The sequence below is a fragment of the Dama dama genome, chromosome 24, assembly GCF_033118175.1.
Source record: "Dama dama isolate Ldn47 chromosome 24, ASM3311817v1, whole genome shotgun sequence".
NCBI lineage: Eukaryota > Metazoa > Chordata > Mammalia > Artiodactyla > Cervidae > Dama > Dama dama.
The window spans coordinates 22679221-22703944 of NC_083704.1; the positions used below are offsets into that span (position 1 = coordinate 22679221).

A 24724-nucleotide genomic window follows, 5' to 3' on the forward strand; every position below is an offset into this window, starting at 1 on the left:
TATAAATTTACTCAAAGCAATTTATATTTTTCTTATTTAAGAATGAATTATTGGCTTAAAAGATTGGTTGTAAGACTACATGTTCAACCCACAACTACACCATCTATGTCTGAAAATGCTGAAAAGATTAATATTTCACAGTGGTCTGAGGGAGAATCGATTCCAAAAAAACTATAATAAAAATCTACTGAAGTATATGAAAGGACAAGTTACTATATGGCATTGGCTGAAGGAACATACATACATGGTAGTAGAGAAACTTTACAGATAGTTGATGCTCCTGAGTACATGTGGGATGAAAAATAAAAAATCATGGTAGTGCTACTCTTTAACAACGCAGTGTAAGATTTGTGGTCAGACATGAATGAAGTATGTGTGAATATCTCATCCGTAGAAATACACTTAACGCCTTACAGTGGATGAATCTACAAACATGGCTGAGCTTGTTATTTTGCTTTTAGTTGTCAGTAGCAGCATCAGACTGTCCTATGTGACGCACAATAAACACATTTCCTTAGACAAAGTGCTGAATAACTTTAAAATCTCAGTTTATTCTGATATTTTCACTAATGTTGAAAAGCAAAAGGTGGCTAAAACTGCCAGCATTTGGCATAATACAGTGGCACCAAACTAGCAGTCATTCTTTACTGCTACCCATTTGCAGTGTAGTGGTCAGAGTTTCATTTAATGATGTCCTTGTGAAAATAGTAAAATTATTTATTTAAATCTAGGCCGAAAATGTAAGTGATGAAATGGAAAGTTTACATGTGGTGCTTCTGCTGCATGCTCAAGTACTCTGGTTGTCTCAAGAAAAAATACGCAATTGAACTGCAGGCTAAATTAGCTTCTGTTTTCTTAGAACACCAATTTTACTCAAAAGAATGACTGTCAAATTTTTGTTGTCAGAGTTGGCTGTTTGCAGACATTTTTCTGAGTATGATGGAGGTGAGCTTTTCAGGGAAAACAACTGACAGCAGTTGTCAATGATAAAATTTCAAATTTGGAAGTGAAAAGTAGAACTTTTGGAAAACTTAAAGGAGCCTGACATCTTTTCAGTACTTAAGTGTTTTTTTTAATGTTAATGATTTCAGCTACTATGTAATAAGCTGGGCCAACACTTGGAATATTTCTGTAACTAAGGTGAGCCAGTAATTTCCACATAGGCAATACATAAAATAACAAAATTGCAGATAAGTAACATTTCAACCAACTGAATGCAGAAGATAAAAATCCAGCTTCTAGTACTGCTTTCTTATATTAAGGCAGAGATTTAAGAGAACTGAATTGCAAAAATACACAATGCTGTCTTTGTGGAAAATAGTTTCTTCCATGAATATGTTAATGTTACATATTTGTTACTGAAATCTTTTTTCTCGTTTTAATCTAATATGGTAAGATACTGGTAAACAAAGCTACTTGGGGCCCTGAATTTTTAAGAATGTAAAGGGTTCATGAGAAGAAACCTGCTATAGCATAGTATATATATAAACATTCAGACCTGTCGAATATGTCAATGTAGTTTACAGTGGCTCCCAGAGTTAAATGTGGATTACTGGGAGGATGGGCATGTTAGGACAGGGTGCAGGTTTTAGTGGGGAAAGAGGTTCATGTTGAGTTTTGTAGAACATACAGAGAAAGGGCAAGTAAATTCAAAATTTGGGCTTGAGAAAAACAAAAACACCATTCTCCTTTCCAGTAAAAATTTCTTTCATCATGGAATATATAATTAAACAGTTGTTACTTCATAACTGATTGGTATATGTGTTAGCCTTTGGACAAAGGTATGAGGGTTGATATAGCAAGCTTCTTACAGTTTTTTCCACATTGTCACATTTAAAAATTTGGTACAGGAGAGTTTCTCTTGAACTTAAAAATGTAACCAAAGTACAGTAATTTGACATAACACCTCACCTGAACTTGGAAAAGGCTTTTCTCTGCCTAACTCACTAATAATACGCACTTGTGGACATTAATGTACTTTAGGTATTTTAGAGGCCTTTTAAAATGCTTTCTTTTTTTTCAGCCTGCAGTCCTTGTAGTGCAGACTTGAACCATGTCTGACATTGGTATGTTAAGAATCTAAAATTTTCTAAAAGTCTTACTACCATTTGAAAAGAAATGTTTAAACAAATGTTTCCCTCTCTAGCCACTAGTATATTGTCAGTCTCTGAGAGATAACCATCTTGCTTTCCTTTCATTAAACTTAAAAAATTTGTCTCAATGTTATTTCTCTCCCCCCTCTAAAATATATTGAATGTCTGGTCCATTACCTCAAGTCATTTTTTTGTTCAGATTATTAAGATTACCTTCCCCATCTTTTTACATTACCTTGGTGCAGGAGGCCCACTTCAAAAGTTAAAAACCAAGATCACACAACTAGTAGGTAGCAGTGTCCTATATAACTCATTATTAGTTTTTCTGAATCCCTCACGTAGCACATTTCCTGTTCCTGTCACCAGATTACAAAACAATACTAGGGAGGAAGATGACAAACTATTACAGTGTCCACTACATACTTATATCATCTTAAACCAATCTGTTCGTTTTTGTAACGGTATTTAATAGGACTAAAGCTATGATAGATCCAGCACAAATTTGATATACTCAAAAACAGCCAATATACAAAAATGTCCGTATGTTCAACAAATATTAAATGTCCATGCTGGTAGGTAAGTGTGTCAGGCACTTGATAAGCAGCAAAGAAAACAGACATGTTTTTCATTAGGACTGTGGACCAACAGTTTTAATAGGTTTGAACAGTTTATTTTGTCAGAGGTGAAAGATTTTATGTTGAACCTACAGTAGTGCAACTGTGCATTCTGATGGTGGTAGAAACTCCAGTCTAGGATATGAGACCCTTATAAATGTCTCATTTCCAATTCATACTGACGTGGGAGGTATATCAGAGAGAAACCATATAAGGACTGTGGATTATGCTGCTAATCTGAACTTTTCTTTCAAAGGAAATAAATACTGTTCTTTTATTCTAGATGAGACATCAGAAGTTAATTATGAATAGCACTGTTATGTAACTAACATGGTACTGAAAAATCTAAGCTGAATGTAGCCAGAAACTCCAAAATAAACTGAATACAGAGTCCCGCATAAAACTCCACATCTAATCTGTCCCAGGGAAGCACTGGTTTCACAAGACTTAATTTTTAGGTTATTTCATTTTCTACTGTTTTGGGAAGGACTTGCTGCAACTAGAATAGCAAATACAGTAGCTCAGCTGGTAAAGAGTCCACCTGCAATGCAGGAGACTCTGGTTCAACTCCTGGGTCGTGAAGATCCCCTGGAGGAGGGTGTGGCAACCCACTCTAGTATTCTTGCCTGGAGAATCCCCATGGACGAGGAGCCTGGAAGGGCTACAGTCGATGGGGTCACAAAGTTGGACATGACTGAGCACGGCACGCAGTGACTGAGGGAAACAGAAGGACTTGCATGAAGTCTTTAATTCATCAGTTCTCTCGTCCTTTAGAGAAGCCAACAAAAACACTTTGACAGGTTTGTCTGCTTTTGAAAAGCTTCACCTTTATGTATTGAAAGAAAAAAATAAAATTTCTTTAAATATGGCTTGTCGGTCCCTTCTTTCATCTACCATTGTATTTGTTGCTATTTACAAATAGGAGTGTCTAATATCTTCAGATTAAATGTGTTAATCTTATTCACTGATGTTATAACTTTTAAGGCAGATCGTAAACTATACGTCTTATATATTATAAAACTTATATAAGATTTAGCTTGTCATGGAACAAACACTATTTTACAAAGCATAATGCTTCATTTTTAGAAACCTAGGTAAAAAACTTGAGCAACTAAACAGCAAAGCTGCACAGACAATGAAATGTAACCTCATGCTCTGTTTAGGCTCTCTGCCTTTCCATGAGGCCAGAGTAGCCTTCCACCTACAGTGGAAAACAGGAACTGTTACAAAGGCTGAAAATGTTCTAAACCCAAATCCCGGAGCATTTTAGTAGGCTTAGCATCTTTAAAACCTTTTAAGAAAAGTACCAATTGCTCAACTACCTCTTTCAAACGGTGCCAAAGAAAAGCTCTTCTTTCTTATAAGACATTCCATTTATATCTTTCCCTAACTGTGGTGAAGAGACTTCCACCAAATCTTTGATTAATACTATTTTTTCTCTCAAAGCAAGTTCTTTGTGCTGATATTTTCAGTGTCAGGAAGCACAGATATTATTAATCATTTTTGATCTTTGTATTACCAAGGACATCTTTCTCCATCTTGTTCTGAAGGATGAACAAAACTTTGAGGTGTACGTTTCAGGAGATAAACTGCAGCATGAAGACCCCCTATGTTGACCCAAACGGTATGCACCTTCCGCCATAGGTGTCCCATTCCAGATAATGCCTGTGTATACACAAAAAGAAAGTAATTAGTGGATAACTGACATCTACCACCTCTACCACTCAGAGGTCTTGGTAAGAAACACTGGGAGAAGAGAAAATATATCCTCAAATACCCCCAAGTCTAGTTAAAAAGGTCCTAAATTTGTCACAGGCTGAGGTTTCGTGATAACATACAGCACCTTGGCAAAGCATTTCTTGTCCTGAGTGAGGAGTACAGCTCGGCCTGTTCCTGGCCTACAGACACGGCTCATCTCCCGCAGGCAAGCTGGATAAAGGTTCCAGTTTCTCTTCTTGGAGCCCATCCTATAAGAGGAGGTCGAATAAGTCACTTGCTTTTGCAAAAGGTAAGTGGCTAGGACTGTATGAAATGAGAAGTTATTAAAAATTCATTGCAATAAGAAAATCCTGAAGTATGAAAAAAGTTGCCTTTTAAAACCACACCTTTGCCATTATGTATCAATGAAATAAATGATCAGACTAGTAAATTGCTTAGAATCTTGAATGGGATGAACTGGTTAAGGAAAAACAAACTGACAACTATAATAGTTACATAGGTTGTCTTAGTATAAGCAGTTATAAACCAAACTGCATGTATGCTCAGTGGTATCTGAGTCTACAACATCATGGACTACTGGAGTGGGTTGCCATTTCCTTTTCCAAGGGATCTTCCCAACCCAGGGATCACACCTGCATCTCCCTCATTGGCAGGCAGGTTCTTTACTAGCTGAAACACAGGGGTAGCCACATAAACTACTGATTAAAAAACATCCTGAGATTTTCTCAACCTTTCTCTTAAGTATTAATGTAATTCAATAATGGGCTACAAAGTGGATGAACCTCCTGTGATGGTCAGGATCAAAGTGTAGTTAATACACTTCTGAGTTCTCAGAAGAAACAAAATGGGCGAACATCATATTATTAAAGGAAGTATTCTAAGGACTATTTCAAATGAAAGTAAAACTCATTTTTTACGTCTCACCTTTTTCCAAATGGCATGTCTGTTACAATAATGTCTACAGAGCCAGTTCTTAGTGGCAGGTTGCAGATATCCCACTGAATAGTATCTATGGGCAAGCCCAAGGACAGTTTGCTGTGGGGACAAAAGAAAAGGTGCTTCAACATATCCTGAAGAACGAAATTAAAAAAAGACTTGTCAAGAGAATGTTATAGTATCCAAGAATTAAAACGGTATCAGTGACAACATCTGCAACTTAGTAAAAATTTTTAAGGTAATATGTATGTGGAAAGCACAAATCATAAGCTAAAACATTTATAATGACAATATGTAAGAACAAGTAAACTAAGAAATTAGTTAAGACTGACTTTCAGCTTTAATTGCATAAGAAAATATTTTAATATGATTTTTATAAATTCATATTAAATATAAATTCACATTTATACACTTGTTTTATAAGAACAGATTTTGAAATGAGAAAATGATTATAAAGTCTGAGTTATGAATGAATCAAATCTTGGGATACACGTGGTCCTGTAAGACTATAATCATCAAAAGTGGTCCTGAAGCATACTAATAAGAAGACATTGAAGATTATATGGGTGGGATAGACAAATATTTGGTATTAGGTGACTTTTCCCCTTGGATTTCTTGTAACATTTAGCTCAAGATTGAGTTCCTTGTTTGTATTCAATTAAGTTCCTTCCTCTTCCCTGAGACAGGAGGACAGCTAAGGCCCTTTCTCTCACCCCTGCATGGGGTGCCTTCTCCAAACTACATCACCTACTTAATAAAACATTTCCAGAGAAAAGATCGCTTGTGCCCCTGTTAAGTCCCCAGCTGGATGCCTGCACGCATAATGGAAAACTTACAAAATTAAAATGAATCTATGTAATTCTTCCATGTGGAAAAGAAGATATAGAAATAAGAAAAGAAGGAAGATAGAAATTTAAATAGTTGCATTAGGGTAAGGGAAATTAAAATACTTTAAAAATATAAATTAGTTTCAATCTACTTAAAATTTAAATGGAGTCTCAGTATATTTGGTTATAATGTCACAATGCACTGGTTGTATTAATTCATAAAGTCAATATGAAACTTGATTATCTAAGTTTAAGTGATGCTACAAAATCTTTTGAATTTTTACCCTTCTTTAACTTGGATCTTGGTCAATAAAGATGAGATGTTATTTGCAGCTCTATTCACAGCCAATGGATTATTATCACCAGCAATATGATAACAGTTAGACCATTCTGTAGCCCCCTAAAGTACAAGAGTATATATTAAAACAGAATTAGCAAACTGCAAAAAAAAAAAAAGTAACCCCAAAATGATTAAAGGTAAAATCATTTCAACCACTTGTCACTATTCAAGACAATCCCAGTCAATAGTCCAATGCTTTTCTAAAGTGGCGAAACACTGCGTGCTGTCCACATTCTACTTCCCTTGCTTGAAACACCCTCCCTCCTGTTCTCTTTGCTCAACTCTTACTCATCTTTGAAGTCCCAGCTCCAACATCATGCCCTCTGTGACTCAACCCCAGCTCCCCAAGCTGTCTCTCATTTGCCTCTCCAAAAGCACTTTGTACATATATCTGCCACTGCACTTGTTCCCTTTTTCATATTTCTGTACCTATCTGCTCCTCAACAAATCTGGGAACTCCTTAAGGATAGGTCTGGTATGTTATTTAATCCTTCACCCAGTACTCCCTACCACATAGGAGGCCCTGCAGACTGTAAATGTACTTTGAAAAAGTTAACCAAATCAAACCGACTAACCTATACCCTTTTGTGATTATGGGATTTTTATATAATCTGAGAAACAAATACTTAAGAATTGAAGTGTAATCTTCATTATATGGGCTTTTGAATGATAACCACTATATTCTTGAAAGGATTTTGTAAGTTTAAATTAAAAATATGTCAACAGAACATAAGCCCTGAGCTTTTGGTATTGTTTGTGCAGTGAGGTGAGACACTGCCCTAGGCATGAACAATGCCCTGTGCAGATTCACAGGTCTCTGACGTGAAAGCACAAACAGTCCTGCCCTCGGTTTAGGGACGAATAACAGCACCTCTTCCTTGGTAAAGAGTAATACCCCCTCATCCATGGACACAGTGCTTCACAGCTTTTTCTTTTCCCCAAACCCTTGAGGGGAATGGAGAAGGGTGATGTTGGGAGGTTGATGAAGAGTTTGATGAAAGCCTCAGGTGATTTCTGATTGCCCAATATTCATTTTTTCTTTTAAACCTATTTATATAGATTTTCAGCTTCTGAAAGACAAGGGTTTTGTAGTACTTCCAAGCTTTAAGGGAGTATTCTAAATTAAATATTTTAGACTTTGGTGAACAAACTGTCTATATAACCTGTCAATTCCTTTCATAATTTCATTCATTTTGATCATATATCAGCCTAGGTTTTTCTACGCTGACATTCTCATGTCTACCCCTACATGGAAAGGACTCAAACATTTTCTTTTTATCAGCGGTGCCGGGGGCTCTTCTGGGCTGTCTCTCTCTAGCTCTGTTGTGTATTTCTTGACATGTATTGACCTTCACTGCTATCCCCGACAACAGACACATCATGGTTTAAAGCTGAAGAACACTGCTTTGTTTCCACAATTCTTTGTGACAACTAGTTTTCCTCTGTGTGGCTCCTGAGCCAGAGTAAATTTCTCTAGTTATACTAGCAGAAAACAGCAATCATCTGGACTACTGTGAATTCCTTCCTAATTCCCAGATGGCAGATGTCCTTTCCTAACTGCACTCTGGATTACTTTTCCCTTTGTAGGTTGCTTTGGACTTGTTCATGTGTCCAGTTTCTGCTCACTCAGAATCTGTGGTATCTCCCTAAAGTTTCTTCCCACGGGCTTTACATATACTATATTTAAGAACTTGCTATGTTTCACAAGTTTAAGCAATTTTACTGGGAAAATCAATTAATATTGATTCAGTAACAATGATTCAAGCAAACTCTCCTGTTAAATGTTCTCCACTTAGAAAATGCCTTTCCATTTCTTGCTTTGCTTTAGGTAGTTTTTGAGTCCTCTCAATGTGATGGTATTTTTTTTTTTTGAAAACTTTGTAACCTTTCTAAACATCCTAAAAAATCTAAATAATGTTCCTAGGTTTCCCCATCATACTACTATACTCACTCCCTCAAGAACCTAAGTGGATTAAGAAACATAATCTCACTTTATAGAGATTAAATGCCCTCTTCCAGTTTATGCTTGTGCTTTCAATTATCTTTTCTGTTTAAGTCTACCCGTTTGTCTACAGAAATGGGACTCATCAGTTTGTAATTCTCAGCCTCCTCTGTAATCCAGTGAATAAACATGACTTCTAATCTAAAGCCTGCTGCTGCTGCTAAGTCGCTTCAGTCATGTCCGACTCTGTGCGACCCCATAGATGGCAGCCCACCAGGCTCCCCGTCCCTGGGATTCTCCAGGCAAGAACACTGGAGTGGGTTGCCATTTCCTTCTCCAAAGCTAAAGCCTAGTCCTTGGCTATTTGTATTAAGTGGCTACATCCTTATCACAAAAGTTCCAGCTTTATTAGTATAATTCACTCAAATCTTGGGTCCATGGACTTAACCTTGGTCATTACCCATTAGTTCTAGAACATTCTGGATGCATCACTTTCTTATCTAAAAGCTAAAGAAGAGTTATTACCTCAATTGGTATTGCCCCTGTTCCACACATCGGATCAACTATTATATCAGTGGGCTGAGGTGCACAGAGCCTAGAGAAGAAAACAGCCTATGTGAACAGACGTCAACAGCCAAGACACCCACAATGACTATTCCTGATGCTGTCAGATCACAGGTCTGTTATGCCAGCCTGAAGAAACAACAATCAGAATTTATTTTAAAGATAAATTTGTAACTATATGTTGAGTCTATATCCTTGCACTTAAAAAAATTACACATAACTAAAAGTCCTCTGACTATCAACCAAAATCTCTATTTCACTTTGAATGGAATTTGGCTTGTAGATCTTTTCGCGCGCGCGCGCGTGTGTGTATGTGTGTGTGTGTGTGCGCACGCATATACTTTTAGAAGAGACGTGTTATTTTGTATATAAACTTGTGTTGTTACATTGAAAACTCAAACGTGTCAAGTACAACATGTATGAATACAAGTTTACTGGCAATTACTCATTCAGTATTCCTTCCCTAATTACTTTTAAAGACAATAAAGGTTGCTATTAAAATAACTACTTTAGCTTTCAGCTCTTAGTATTTGCCAGGCATGGATTTAAGTTATTTGCATGCATTATCTCTTTTAATCCTTTTAACAGCCTTGTGAGATAGGTTACTATTATTATTCTCAGTTACAGATAAGCTGACCCATCCATCTGTGGACGCAAAGCTAATAGGTGACAGAGTCAGAATTAGAGGCATTACTGTTAGTGGCTTAAATGTTACCGCCTCTATGAAATACCTCCTCCTCAGACAGGTGACAAGGTTCTTTCCTTCTTTTGTCCTGCTATTCTTTCCACATTCTATTATGGTTCTTCCTCACAAAACTGAGATTCCTGGGGACTAACACTGGACTCCGTTTTTAAATTAATTTGTATTGGAGTATAGTTGCTTTCTAGTTGGTAAAGAATCTGCCTGCAATGCAGGACACTCGGGTTTGATCCCTGGGTTGGGAAGATTCCCTGGAGAAGGGAAAGGCTACCCACTCCAGTATTCTTGCCTGGAGAATCCCATGGACAGAGGAGCCTGGCAGGATACAGTCCATGGGGTCGCAAGAGTTGGACACTACTTAGTAACTAGATCACCATAGTTGCTTTAATACTGGATTCTTATTTTAACGCCTGTTGAGCTTTCAAGAGTCTTCTCCAACACCACAGTTCTGGACTGCAAGGAGATTCAACCAGTCAATCCTAAAGGAAATCAGTCCTGAATATTCATTGGAAGGACTGATGCTGAAGCTGAAACTCCAATACTCTGGCAACCTGATGCAAAGAACCGACTCATTTGAAAAGACCCTGATGCTGGGAAAGATTGAAGGCAGGAGGAGAAGAGGACAACAGAGGATGAGATGGTTGGATGGCATCACTGACTCAATGGTCAGGAGTTTGAGTAGGCTCTGGGAGTCGGTGATGGACAGGGAAGCCTGATGTGCTGCAGTCCATGGGGTTGCAGAGTCTGACACCACTGAGCGACTGAATTGAACTGAACTGTCCAGCTCTACTTCCCCGTTCCTGCCCCTCAAAACAGAGCAACAGAATCCTTGGCAACCCTTTTGGGCGTAAGCAACTCTGTACTCCCAGCCACTGTTGCTGGGTCTGAGCAAACATATGACCGAAACTATGTCAATCAGATTCTCCTTCTAACAGTTGGGAACAAACAGCTAGAAACCCTGATTATTTAAAATCGGAAACATATAAATTTAGATGAGGGGGAGTCATTTATAGAGATAAGTAGAGGCAAGAGCCCATAGGCTCCCAGGGGAGATAAAAGTGACTGTCTAGGTTTCTGGTGGTTTTCGCTAAGACCAGGATCCTACTTTTCTTAAGACATGGCTATCAGTTTTTCTGTGGATTCCCCAAGACATCTCAGTATTTTGCCATTAATTCCCACTCCCACACAATTATCACTTTTTAAAATCTCAGACTAGCTTATTTAGGTTTCTAACAGTTGTAGCTGTAATAACTCTCTATACTCCTGGCTCCTACCATAATACCTTCAGTAGATAATAAATGTTTGTTAAATAAATGACGACTAGGAGCTCTTCCTTAATCAAATGGGTCCAGTTTTCCTACTGTTGTCACTGAATTGACAGGCTTCAGTTTTGTTGAACTAGGATTCCAAGGATGAGCAAGGGAAAAGAAGAAGCAAAGATTGGAAGACAAGGAAATAGAATTAACTACCAGGCATGCCAGGTACTGTATGTAACAGGTATTTTGCATCTGTTTCTGCATTTATTCCTCACTCATAATCCTTTAAGTCTCACATCAAACCTATTTTGCAGTCTGGCAAACAGAAACCTAGAGAAGACATCTTGTCCTAGTGGTGGAAAGAAACACCCAGTCAAAGGGAAACAGGCAAAGAAGAAAGAAAGCTGTTTTGTTCTTTGAAAAGTAGAAAATTTCAGGATGATTCCTGGGTTTCTGTGAGTATAAAATTTTAACAATGTATAAATGAACACAGAGAGCTTAAAGCTCTCTGTGTTCATTTATACATTGTACACATTTATGAAATCTCTGCTGTCCATCTGCTTCACTGCACAGAAATGAAACAGAACAAAATTTGTTCTATTTCCCAACATGGCATATATCCTTTCTAAACAGAGATGTGACAACTACATTCAAAAGGCAGATGAAAACCATGATTCTCATTTTAAATCAAGAAAATTGAGATATTAATTAAGTGATCTTCTTAGAATCTCAAGGAATCAACATTGGATACAAAGAAAGAGATCTTTAACGTTTTATCTTGTTCTTTATCCACAAGATTCTACCACAGTACCTCACAAAAAAGTTCTGAAGGGAAAATTCAAAGCAAAGTGTCACCTGAACCTACAAGGTTAACGCATTCTCTTACCTGAGCATCCCATAGGCAAGAGTAGATCTAAGAGTTGTGGGTCCAAAATGTGTGATATTTCTTCGGTGGAGACTCTCTTCTGTCAATGCAATGCCCACAACAATTTCATTATCATGGATATTCAAAAGAACCTATAAATAAAATAAGACAGAATAAAATAGCTTTAAGAGAGTTCAGATTATACTTATTACTAAGATTTTAAAATTTGAGGCTTCATTAATTTCTGTTACTTTATTCCTGAGGCATACCTTGCATACAGTAAAATGCACAAATCTTAAGTATGTAGTGCAGTGAGCTTCTGCATACACATGCTATGTAACCACCACCCAGAAAAAGACAGTTTTTCTTGCCCTCTCAGTCGGTACCCATCCCAAATTGTCATTAATCTGACCACTATCATGATAAATTATTTTGTCTTTTTTTGAGCTTCATATAAAGGAAATCATTTAAGTACATACTATTTTATAATTATTTTATTCTCCTTTTGATTCACTGTTTTCCCAAGTTAGGTATAACCAGATTTCCTTGGATTTTTATAAGAGAAACATATTTTGAAGGTTTCCAGGCTTCTAAAATGCATTTAAAACATTTTTAACGTTGGGGTAAAAAATACCAAACATATAGAAATGCTTACAAGAATACTGGCATAAAAAAAAAAAGAATACTGGCACAATGAACTCTTAAGTATACCCTTCATTTACATTAACCAACTGTTAATGTCAGGCCACATATGCTTTAACACCTATTATTTTCTTAGTACTTTTAAAAAACTTGACTCACAAGTAATGCCTGTGAAAGAACTTTTTTGGTCCTCGTTATAGTTTTTCTAACACACAGTTAAATATAAACTATTCAAATAAAACAAGAATGTGTTCTCCCATCTTCCACCTCAAATTTCCTTATCATGATCTCAACAGAAGCAGTTAACACTTACCTAGCTCTATGCAAACCACTGTTCTACACACTTTATATTTGTTACCTCATTTCATATCCACCCCCTCTGAGCTAGATATTATCCTCCTCCTCTTATAGGTAAGGAAATTAAGACACAAAGAGGTCACTTTTACTTGCCCAAAGTCATACAGCTCATAAACTGGGATTTAAACCCAGGTAGTGTGGTCCATGGGGTCGCTAGGAGTTGGACACGACAGAGCAACTTCACTTTCACTTTTCACTTTCTTGCATTGGAGAAGGAAATGGCACCCCACTCCAGTATTCTTGCCTGGAGAATCCCAGGGACGGGGGGTCCTGGTGGGCTTTCGTCTATGGGGTCACACAGTCAGACATGACTGAAGTGACTTAGCAGCAGCAGCAGCGGGACTTTCTTGGTGGTCCAGAGGCTAAGACTCTGAGCTCCCAAGGCAGGGAGCCCGGGCTGCATTCCTGGTCAGGGAACTAGATCGTGCATGCTGCAACTAAGAGTTCACATGTCACAACCAAAGGTCCCACATGCTGCAACTAAGACCCAGCACAGCCAAATAATAGAAATAAATAAACCGAGGTAGTATAGCTCCTGAATCTGTTCTCTGAGCCCTTTTGCTAACTTCTGGACATCACTGTTCTAGTTAGTCTGTTCATCATCATAACAGCTGTTACAAGGAAAAAGGAATAGGAATTGTTCTTCCAACTTGATATGCAAAAATAAAAGAGAGAATAACGACTTGCCTCAGATTCAAACGTCCCTAAAGCAACAGTAAATGACCCCTTGGTAAAAACATCAGCTGCTAGAGGCCTTTAAACTGTCGGAGATGGAAAGATTAGTCAGTATGGCCCACGTGTGAATCACCCATATAGCAGAAGATTGAGACCAAGGAGAGTGAGCATGTTAAAACGGAGGATCTGAGCTTAGGAATACAGCACAATTTAAGAAAGAGGAGAGCCGGCTCCAGGATGAGTGTTAGCAATGATGTCCTCATTTTAGAAGGTCAAGGTTTGTTTTAAAAATATACCCCACTTCAGTAGCAAAGTCTGCAACCAAGACACACAACAACAAAACAGTTACTTTAATTCTTTTGAATTTCATAATCTGAACATCCACACCATGTTAGAAAAAGCACTAGGTTAGAAATAAGAAAACTCAAGTCTCGATAGCTCTCTCACCTATTGAGCATGTACTACAGACCAGGTATCATTCCAGATACTTCAAAAGTATAATCTCATTTAACCTTTAGGACACATAGGTATAAAGTGTTTTTGGCTCCAATTTGAAATAGAGGCTCAGACAGAGTATCTTGTCCAAAGCTACACAGTTATGGAGTACAAATCTGGGTTTAGCTCTGTCTCCATTGCCCATACTCTTGTTATGATACCCCATTAACTTTGTCACCTCAGTTTAATTGTCCGTAAGACTAAGTTAGTCTTGAAAGTTCTACACATTTGTTATGACAACCTTCTTGAATCATCACAGTAAGAACATGCACTTACCTCCACATCAAAGTTGGTCATATCAGCCTTCCACTTAAAATAATCTTGAACAGCACCCCCAAAATCTCTTGCTGCCTCATTTGAGGAAAAGCAGTGTTTCTCTCCTGCCCTGTTGCATGTGACTCTAAACTTCAGCACTTCAGGATCAGCTTCTTCTTTTGAGTTTTCCTCAGTCTCATCTTTGCAAGATGTCAAATCATCACCTATTAATGTTGATACCTCTTCTTTGATGGCTGGATTTTCATAAGAGTCTAAGATCTGTGAATCTGAGACACTGTTAGTGAACTCTTTAACATCCTTCTCAACTGTCGTGTCTCCTCGTCCATTATCAATCTTCTGTTTACTTGAATTCGGATTTATCTTTCTGCGCTTTGTTTTTTTTTTCTTGAAACGTGTGTTAATTTTCCATATTTTTAAAGGGTCTGACCATGGAAGCTTCCCAGCCAGGTCCTCAAAATCCTTTAGAACTTCTTCCTATAAACAACAGAGAATGAAATCCATTAATTTCATTCATTTCTCACCACTTTAATTGAACAAATAAACTCCTACTTTGCCTATGGACTACATTAATCGCTATGTTGGGGGTGGTAGGAGTATAGGACAAAAGAGTAAAAAATATAATGCCTGTAACTGAGGAAATTAAAAGTCTTAATTGAGAGTATTAAGATTTATACAAATTAAGGCCACTACAGAATAACACAAGACAGAATGGTAGATCAGAAGCTGGGCTTCCAGACTAAAATGTAAACAAATAAGGAACTATTAACAGTGGTCACCTCCAGGGAGGGGAAGTGGGTGGATGAAACACAGGGGAGGTCAGCAGACCTTTCAGTGACTGACTTCCTATTTAATTTTGTGCTGTGTATACATACTATTTGTGAAAAGAAAAAACCCAAACTTTAAAAGACAAGTGCTCGGGGCTGGTGCACTGGGAAGACCCAGAGGGATGGGATGGGGAGGGAGGTGGGAGGGGGGATCGGGATGCGCAACACATGTAAATCCATGGCTGATTCATGTCATGTATGGTAAAAACCACTACAATATTGTAAAGTAATTAGCCTCCAACTAATAAAAATAAATGAAAAAAAAAAAGGTATCTATCCAGTATCTAAATAGTATCTACAGTTATCTGTTAAAAAAGTAAATCTGATCATATGTAAAGTACCTTAACAGCTTATTACATCCAAAATTTAAATTCCTTAAAAAGCCCAAATGACCCAACTCCTGTGTATGTTTCTTTTCTTACACCATGTCAGGATCATCTCCCAAGCTTCCCACCTCTGCTTCAGATGAGAAGGTATGTGCTTCACATGGCCTCTCTGCTCTGCTGGTTCCCTTTTCATTATTCAACAGCAATTTCAAAGCACATCCTCTGAGAGACCTGCTCTGCTCTCAAGTCACTCTCGTCTCATTTTATTTTCTTTACATAACTTAGCATCATCTAAAGTTATTAGGTTCATTACCAAGGTTCCTCTCAGAAGGTAAATGCAGGGACTTCCCTGGTGGTCCAGTGGTTAAGACTCTGAGCTTCCAAAATAGGAGATGCAGGTTCAATCCTTGGTTAGGAAACTAAGATCCCATATGCCACTCGGCATGGCCAAAAAGAAAAGAAAAGAAAAAAAAAAACCCCAAACCAAAACAACAAGAAAAAGAACAACAGAAATACCAACTCTATAGTAACAGAGTCTACATGGTATCTGTTAACCTAGAATCAGAACATAAGAATTCTAACGTAAGAATTCCTGAGTGCAGGGAAGGTCAAGCAGAGGTGTAGGAAGACACCTGAGGAAGAATACCTACACATCTCAGGCAAAGGGGGGAGCAGTCTGCAAAGGAGGAACAAATAAATTCTTCTCTGGAAGAGCAGGGAAGAAGAGTGTGCACCAAGAGGGAGCTTCCCTGGATCTTGTTGCCAAAAGCAGCAGAGGAGAGAAATGCAGCCTGAATAAGAAAGCTCAGCAATAGGCTCTATTTGCTGGAGAGAAAGAATAGAGATGTGCAGAAATACTCCAGTAAATAACCTTAAAGTTCCTGAACTCTTCCAGCTAGGGAGCAGGAATGGTTAAAATAACTCAGTAAATGGTATGGAAATTATACTTCAATAAAGCTATTTAAAAAAAGAAGGAAGAGGAGAACTCATTTACCCACAACCTTTTGCCAGAAGGAACTTCACAGTGAATCAGGGGGATTTCTTGCTGGCCTGGAACAGTTCCTGAATCTTCCATCAAGAAGGAACTCCCTCATTCAAGGATGAGCAATTATCAAAACTTATTAGCACCAGACTTACATAAATGGAAAAAAGGAGGAAAGGGACAGAAAAACAAACAGCAGAAAACAACCAGTGACCAGAAAGATACTGACACAAAGCAACTGAAATCCATGATGAGATATGTTAACATGAAATCAAAAAAATGTAATAAGGAAATACTTCTGCAACATAAAAGCTCAAAGAAGAGATATAAAAGCAGGAAAAAGATGAGGGGAGCTGCCAGAAGAAGATGAAACAGGAGCTTGTAGAGTTCAAAGAAAAAGTGGAATGAGAAAACAAAACCATTGCAAAAATGAAGACCATATTGAAAGCACCACTTATAAAAGCCATTGTTGAAGATACAGTAAGGGATGTGAAGGAAAGCAAAGCAAATACAGTAAAAATGAGCAGAGATTTTTAAAAGGATTAGAGAACAATGGAAAACATCAAAGACAGTCAAAAGAGATCCTACACATGTATAACTGGTTTATCCCTGATGAAGGGATTTAAAATAAAACATATTAAAAAAATAATTCAAGAAAACTTAAATATAAATGGATACGAATTGCTCTATAGGTTGACATGTCCTAACTAGGAATTATCAACAAGGAGACATATTCCGGTGACTTCTAAAGATTGAAGAAAGAAAAAAATCATCTGGGCATCAAGCAGAAATAATAAGAATCTGGCAACAAATAAGGGGGGGGGGGGGGGGTGGATAACAGGTGGCTTCAGATTGTTCCATGGTAACATTTCATGCTAGAAGAGAATGAACACTATGATATTCTTAAGGAAGGAGAGCATGACTCCCAATTTTAAACCCAAATGATTAATCAAGTATAGAGGTGAAACACAAACATTTCTGAACTCGTGCCATCCAAGAGATAAACCTGTAACAAAAAGACAAGTAGTGTGCCTATAATCAATTTAACAAAAAGACTAAAATGAAAACAAACATAGGGATTATGACAACAAAACAGAATGTAAGTGTTACAAAGGGATGTATCCTTGGAGGGGAAGATAACAGAACATGGGAAGTAATTTAAGCACACTGATATCTTCTTCTCTTATAACCTGAGGTCAAGGGATAGAAATTAAAGCTAATGTTTTTTAAACTATACTTAAAGGATTCAAAGGCATATGGGTCAACACCAAGAAAAATTATAAAACTGGAGGATGAAAGGGAGGGAGGAGAGATGTGGAAAATATGCCAACTTCATCACTGCTCTTAGTAGAGATTCAAGAAACACTGTGTAAACAGTAGATGAAGTTATATTTATAAAAGTTAACAGCTAGAGAAAGAACACAAACTTTCCAAATGTTTTAAAACACACGCACGTGGAAAAAGCAAACACATAAATTTTTAAAAAGCTGAATGTGTGTTAACATAAACATGACAGAACCAAGACCAAACATTTCTGTCATATCAATAAACATCAATGGGATAAGCTTATCAAACAGAAAATGACCCTCAGACTGAAATAAGTACATGGATGTATGTAGGATGTTTATTGCACTGCTGTAATGACAAGAGTGTGGAAAATCCTAATGTCCTAAAACAGGACTGATTAAACTGTGATGCAGTCAAATCCAACAATGATAGTGGAGTGATCTCCAACATGACAAGTAAAAACACAGTATGCAGAGTATACTTCCATTTGTGTCAATATGTTAAAAATACACGTTAACAAAATATCTTTTGAACCATTTGTGTCAATATGTAAAAAAATACACATATTAACAAAATATCTCTTGAATGATATCTAAGAAATTGCTAATAACTGTTGCCTTCAAGAAGAGAAATGGATAGTATGAAGACAGAGGAACATGTTTCACTGTATATCTTTTCATTCTTTACAATTTTGTTCTAAATACATATATAAACTGGCTAAACAATTTAAATCACAGTTGTTACCCTTTAAAAAAAAAGTTAATAAAAAAGCTAATAAAATTCATGTTATCATCTGAGTATTTAAAAATAGAGAACCCATTAGGATGCTTAAACAGGCTTTTATAGACATGCAAAAGTATAATGCAACAAAGGAAAAAACTGATGGTCAACAGAATGAAAACTAGAAGCCAAACAAAACAAGGCTCTACTGGGGGCATGTTGCAACTCAAGTCCACAAAGGGCTTAACAATTTTTCATGGTCACATGCAAAAGAAGTTGCTCTTGCAGAGATCTGAAAATCTACTTTATTTATTTATTTTTAAAAAATATTTGTTTTTATGTGGACCATTTTTAAAGTCTTTATTGACTTTGTTAGAATATTGTTTCTGTTTTTTTTATGTTTTGGTTTTCTGGCCGCAAGGCATATGGGATCCTAGCACCCTGGCCAGGGATCAAACCTGCACCCCTTGCATTGGAAGGCGAAGTCTTAACCACTGGACTGCCAGGGAAGTCCCTGAAAATCTACTTTAATCCTTACTGTTTTCTTCTGGGACTTCTACCAGTAACCTCCTTTGCAGTTACTTAGAAGGCAGCTCTGGAAACCTGGCTCCATAATATCAAATTCACCTCCAATTAGAGAGATTAAGAATACCCAAAATGATACAAATTCCAGGATGGCAAAAACATGGTAATTGAGGAAAATACTATTAATAATACCTAGTAGGTTAGAGGCAAGAATTTAAGATCAACACATATTTTAAAAATATGTCAACATTTATTCATGTATAGAATCAGCTAGTAAAATTTTGAAATACTTAAGAGCAAAGATTGTCAGCAGCCTGCCTATTATTTACTAATTTTGTAGATATGATTTGGTTGGCAATGCCCATCAGAAGGCTGAAGGGTTATAAAACTAATACTAAAAGTTACATTTTTAGTTAATAAAATTATCATCTATTTTCAGTCTGAATTCTTTTAGGTCTGTTTTTTTCTAGGCTGTGGGTTCATATCAGTTTGACTGGTTTCTGAATGATGTTTTGGAAATCAACCTGTTACCAATAAATAAAAATTAGACAATCAGGCAGCACATTATAGTTTTAAAAAGATTATTTCTAATATAGGCAATAAAACTGAAAGAAAAAGGTTTTCAAGCATTTGACTCTGGAAATGAGACCTTTAAAAAGCAATGTGGAAAAAAAAAAAAAGCAATGTGGAAAAATACTAAAGCCGGACTGTGATCTATTTTCAGCCTTCAGCTTAGGCAGCATCTCAATATTTAGGAATCTGATGCTAAATACAAATTAGGAACAAAGCTGTTGTCCTAACAACTGAAGGAGTATTTAGATATTACTTTGGCTTTATTTCTTAAAACAAGTTAGAGAAGAAAGCAGGGCAAAAACAGAATGGTAAGACAAAGTGTTATTGGTAGATGACACAAACTGATGCCTGCTCCTTGCTTCACAGCCTGGACGCAACTCTATTTTGAAACTATATATATCAGCAAACCTCATCTAAGGTGCCTTTCTTTTGTCAGAAAGTCAAATAATTTTTTTTATCTCTTGTTAAGATTTTGTTTTTCAATATTGATTTATTTTTTTGTTTTTCAATATTGATTTTTATTTCTTTGTTCTGTTATTCTTTCCCCTTTAAAAGAAAATGGGATATAATTAACATATAATTTTAGTCTCAGGTATATACAAAATGATTCAGTAGTTGTTTACCCTGGAAAATGATCACCACAACAAGTCTAGTTAACATCTGTCACCATACAGTTTTCTGTTGATGACAACTCTTAAGATCTACTATCTGAGCAATTAGAAAATGTGCAGTACAGTATTATTAACTACAGCCACCATGTTCAGTTATTTTATAACTGGAAATTTGTATCTGTTTACTTCCTTTACCCATGCCCCACACCCTGCAATAATAATTTTTAAAAGCAACTTTTGGAGATGATTATCAACAAATCTCTGGATTTTACTGTAAAAGCCTTCTAGTATTCTATTATTATAAAAGAAGCAGTAATGCTAAATGATACACAGAATATGAAAAGTGAAAATAATCTTTTTGGGAAGATGGCTGAAAATTAGCATCCATGTTTAGGAAAGCTTACCTTTGTTTCTTTGAAATGGTAATCCTTAAACTCCTGAACAACCACAAATAAATTATCAACTGATCTCAGACAATGAACCTGGGTAGGGAAAAAAAAATGTTAAGAGACAAATTCTGGGCAAGTTTTGAAGTGCATAAACTATCAACATTTAAATATAAAAATTAGGTACAAAGATTTTAAAGCAGCTAATACCTATAATTTGTATTTACAAATTTTCCCATTTCCCCACCCTCTCATCTTTTTGGTTACCCATCAGGTTCTATTCCCCTATAGAAAAGGAAAAAAGACAGATGGAAGACTAGAAGCTAGAAGTTCTGTGGGCAACATGAGTCAGGGGAGAAGGAAAAGATGAAGCAGTGAAATGGGGTTTTATTCTGCCTTCACAGCCCTCTGGGGTCCACTGTATAGGGTCTGATCTCCAGCTCGGTGATTATTAGCTAAGCAACCTTGTGCAAATTACCTATTATTAAGCTTAATGATTAATGAGGATAATGATAGTGCCTTTCTTTACAAAGCTGCTGAGGTTATGAACTAAACAGTGGAAGAAAAATACAGGGTCTACTATATGCCAGACACTAAGAGCTTGGGAAATGCTGACCAAAAAAACCCCCAAAACACAGGCAACAATCCCTGCTCTCGTGTTGCTTATGTGATAATGAGATACAGCTTAGTGTTTACTCCAGAGGGATGGCAGTTTGCTGACCTTCACTTCTCACCTTCAGTGATTCCTAATTACTTTTGAGCAAGAATAAATTTGACACAGATAGAACAAAAGATCTCTCCCTTTATGCTTCACCGCTGAAGCCTAAATTTCAGCTACATGCCAAAGTAAATAAATTCTAAGAGGAATAGCAGATACTAAGAATTTCTTCCTGAGTCTCCCAGGATTTTTTCTGGTGAATTGATCCTCAGGAAATATTAGGGTCAATTCTAAAAGAAAAAAAAATTAAGCAAACTTACAAATCAGTAGCCAATGTAAAATGCAGTAATACTTTAAAATCACCTGATATAGGGCAGAGGAAAGAAAAGCAATAAAGATTCCAGAGAGGTCTGTAAACTAAGAAAGTAAACATAACATAAAATCATCTATTTAGAAAGCCATTTTAAATATTGCTTCATTCAAACCTGAGCCAGACTGTCCACTGAAATGTCAAAATATATCTTGCCCCGGTCTTTGCTGATTTTGCATGATGACCCCAATTTCTCTCTCACTTCATCTGCAGCTGTTTGCTCAAAACCAGTAGGCACAGTGGCACCAATAGTGACTTGGAGACGCTCAGACTCACTTCTGGGGCCACTTTCAGTCACTTGTATAGACATCTGGTTCTCACAAAGATTTACATCCAGGAGCTGGTTAGTGGCTTCTTGAACATCAGACATATTGGCAGTGCTTCCAAGATCCTGAATGTAGTCCCTTTAAAAGTAGTACAAAAAAGAAAAAGAAATAATGCCCAAATATAATCACCTCTTACTTCAACTATAATTAAAAACATCTAATTTGGATGACTAGCAGAACAATGCAACATAACCAAATCAGTATTCATCAAAGTTATAAGGACTGAATAACATGGGTCAAAGTGGAAGATTTAAAATACAGTATTATTAAACAAGCAACACAGATACTATGGAAGAATTGTAGACAGACAAGTCTTTCCACAGCAAGCAATGTTTGATTTGAGATCACCCGTCTTGATGATAGTCATCACATAACTACAGAAGTTAATCTCAAAACAGAAGCTGCTAGAGCACATTTAGAAATATTTCCGCATTTAATCCTTCTTCAGCTAGTAGTTAAGAACAGGGGGCTTTGGAATTTCAGACCTGGGTTTGAATTCTTGCCCTGGACATTCAAAAGTTGAATGACCTAAAATAAGTTTATTTTCCATTGCCTCTATTTCCCCACCTGCCAAATGGGAAATGAATAATGGCTCTTTCCTAGAGTTATTAAAAGACTTATGCAAGAATGGCATATTACTGCCAGTTCCTACTTGCTAATTAAGGATGTCTATCTTCCTGTTTGAAATGGACAGTGATTCATGCATTTAAAAAAATAATTAACTGAATATCTCCTGTCTTGTGATTACAAATATTTGAATGCCTAGGGCAGGACAGGCTCTGGGATACATGAATGGGCATCAATAGAGATCTGTAAACTATCTGAAACTAACTGTAAGCGAAATTTTCTTTATCTGAGCACTTGGCACGGTGGGAGGCAGGGTGGACTAGGAAAAACTAGAGAGCTGGGAGGTGGAGATCAAAAGTTCTCGCCAGATTTTCAAAGTTTCGTGACCCAAAACAACTTAAGCAGACACAGAGTTCCTACACTGTCCCTATTCTGTACCCGGGACAGGCGACAGTGCCTAACACAAATAAAAGTCCGTTCTGACCATTAGTGAAAGTCGCTCAGTCGTTTCCGACTTTTTGCAACCCCATGGACTGTATATATTCTGGCTCTCCAGGCCAGAATACTGGAGTGGGTAGCCGATCCCTTCTCCAGAGGATCTTCCCAACCCAGGGATAAAACCCGGGACTCCCGCATTGCAGGCGGATTCTTTACCAGCTAAGTCAACAAAGAGGCCCATTGTTCCTGCCATTAAGGACCTCACAATCACTAAATAAGGCAGCGGAAGCCCACGAAAGGACGTATGCAGCCAAGGTCAGAGTGCCAACCAGTGGCGCAGGCAGGAATGAAACCCACGTCTCCCGACTCCCACCCGAAGGGCCCTAATCACAGGAATCCCGGGGAGCACGTGAAGTCCAGGGAGAGGGAATGAGAAGGAATCCACTGTAGATCGGGCTAAAATGCAGCCCGTGGCCCGTCCGGGTCGGAAGACGAAGGTCACTACTCTCTGCCGAGGGTCAGCGGCACCCCACCTGACCACTCCCAGAGTCCGGTTAACCGGCCGTCAGCGTAGACCCGTCCGGCTCCGGGACCCCGCCGGCCTAGCGCGCCCCGGTCACGCTACCGGAAGTCGCCTCGGTGACCCGGAAACGGAAGTCTGGTGGCGCGGCCATAACGACTCCGAGCAGGGGCAGGTGCCCGTGAGGGGTCGCTGAGGGCAGAGCATGCGTATAAAGGTCTGTACGCGGTGGCGCCGAATCTCTGGCGGCCCGCCCCTGCGGTTGAGGACTGAGTCCTCAGGAAACTGAACCGGGGAGGCCGCGTCGTTGTAACTAATTTTTGAGAGCGCTTAGCGGCACTGTCACTGTGTAAGCGCGTCATACGCGTCATTTGTTCAATAGCTCTCAAGTGGCAGGTGCCATGCTTTTTAAAGCCGGGGGAACTGAATCTCACAAAGGTTCACTGTCTTGCCCAAAAGGCTGCGCGCAGCTTTTTAGAGGCAGAACTGGGATTTCAACCTGGCTTCTGTGAGGCCAGAAATCTTGCCTTTAGCGTGTGAGCCAGTATTGCTAAAACTAGGCCCTGAGTTGTACTTTGCCTTCATTATTTTTACCCGACTGTACTGTTGTTTACTTAACATTTTTCTTTATAAATATATAATTTTTAAACTTCTGTCTGTTTTTTTAAGTGGCTTTCTTTCTTTTTAAAGTTTTTGTCTGCACCTCAGGACTTGTGGGATCTTAGCTCCCTGACCAGGGTTTGTGCCCTGGCCCCTTGCATTAGCAGTGAGGAATCTTAACTGTTAGACCACAAGGGAAGTTCCTAAATATATAGTTTTAACAAGATACTTTAGAAAGAAAATTTTTACAATTCAGCAACAAAAAAATAGTTCAGTTTAAAAATGGGCAAAAAATCAAATATTTCCAGAGAAGACACACATATAGTCTATAATCACATGGAAGGATGACCAAGGTCTCTAGTCATTAGGGAAATGCAAATTTAAAGCCACAATGAAATACTGATTTGAGTGGCTAAAGTTTTTAAAAAGAGTACAGGTCCACATTTCAGTAAGGGTGTGAAGTAATGGAACAGTTGGGTGTTGCTGGTGGGAATGCAAAATGGTACAGCCACTTTAGAAAACAGTTTGTCCTTTCCTCAAAAAGTTAAGCAGAATTACCATATGGTCCAGCATTTCTAACTGGTATGTGTAGTCAAGAAAAGTGAAAACATGTTAAAACAAAAACTTGCACCTGAATGTGCCAGCAGCTTTGTTTATAATAACCCCAAAGAGAAAACAACTGGAACACCCCTCAGCTGATAAATAGATAA

General features: G+C 37.8%; 1 protein-coding gene across 1 annotated transcript; it reads right to left on the reverse strand.

The window, feature by feature from the left end:
• Nucleotides 1–530: 530 nt before the first annotated feature.
• On the reverse strand, nucleotides 531–23490 carry THUMPD3 (THUMP domain containing 3). Its single transcript, XM_061128035.1, has 11 exons — nucleotides 23428–23490; nucleotides 21679–21967; nucleotides 20554–20631; nucleotides 14302–14775; nucleotides 11878–12008; nucleotides 8997–9066; nucleotides 6474–6589; nucleotides 5351–5461; nucleotides 4551–4674; nucleotides 4227–4372; nucleotides 531–3533 (listed from the first exon to the last, which is right to left on the reverse strand). Exons 2-11 carry the CDS (start codon nucleotides 21931–21933, stop codon nucleotides 3530–3532), a joined length of 1509 nt encoding a protein of 502 aa, XP_060984018.1. The 5' UTR covers nucleotides 21934–21967; nucleotides 23428–23490; the 3' UTR covers nucleotides 531–3529.
• Between the last annotated feature and the right edge of the window lie 1234 nt (nucleotides 23491–24724).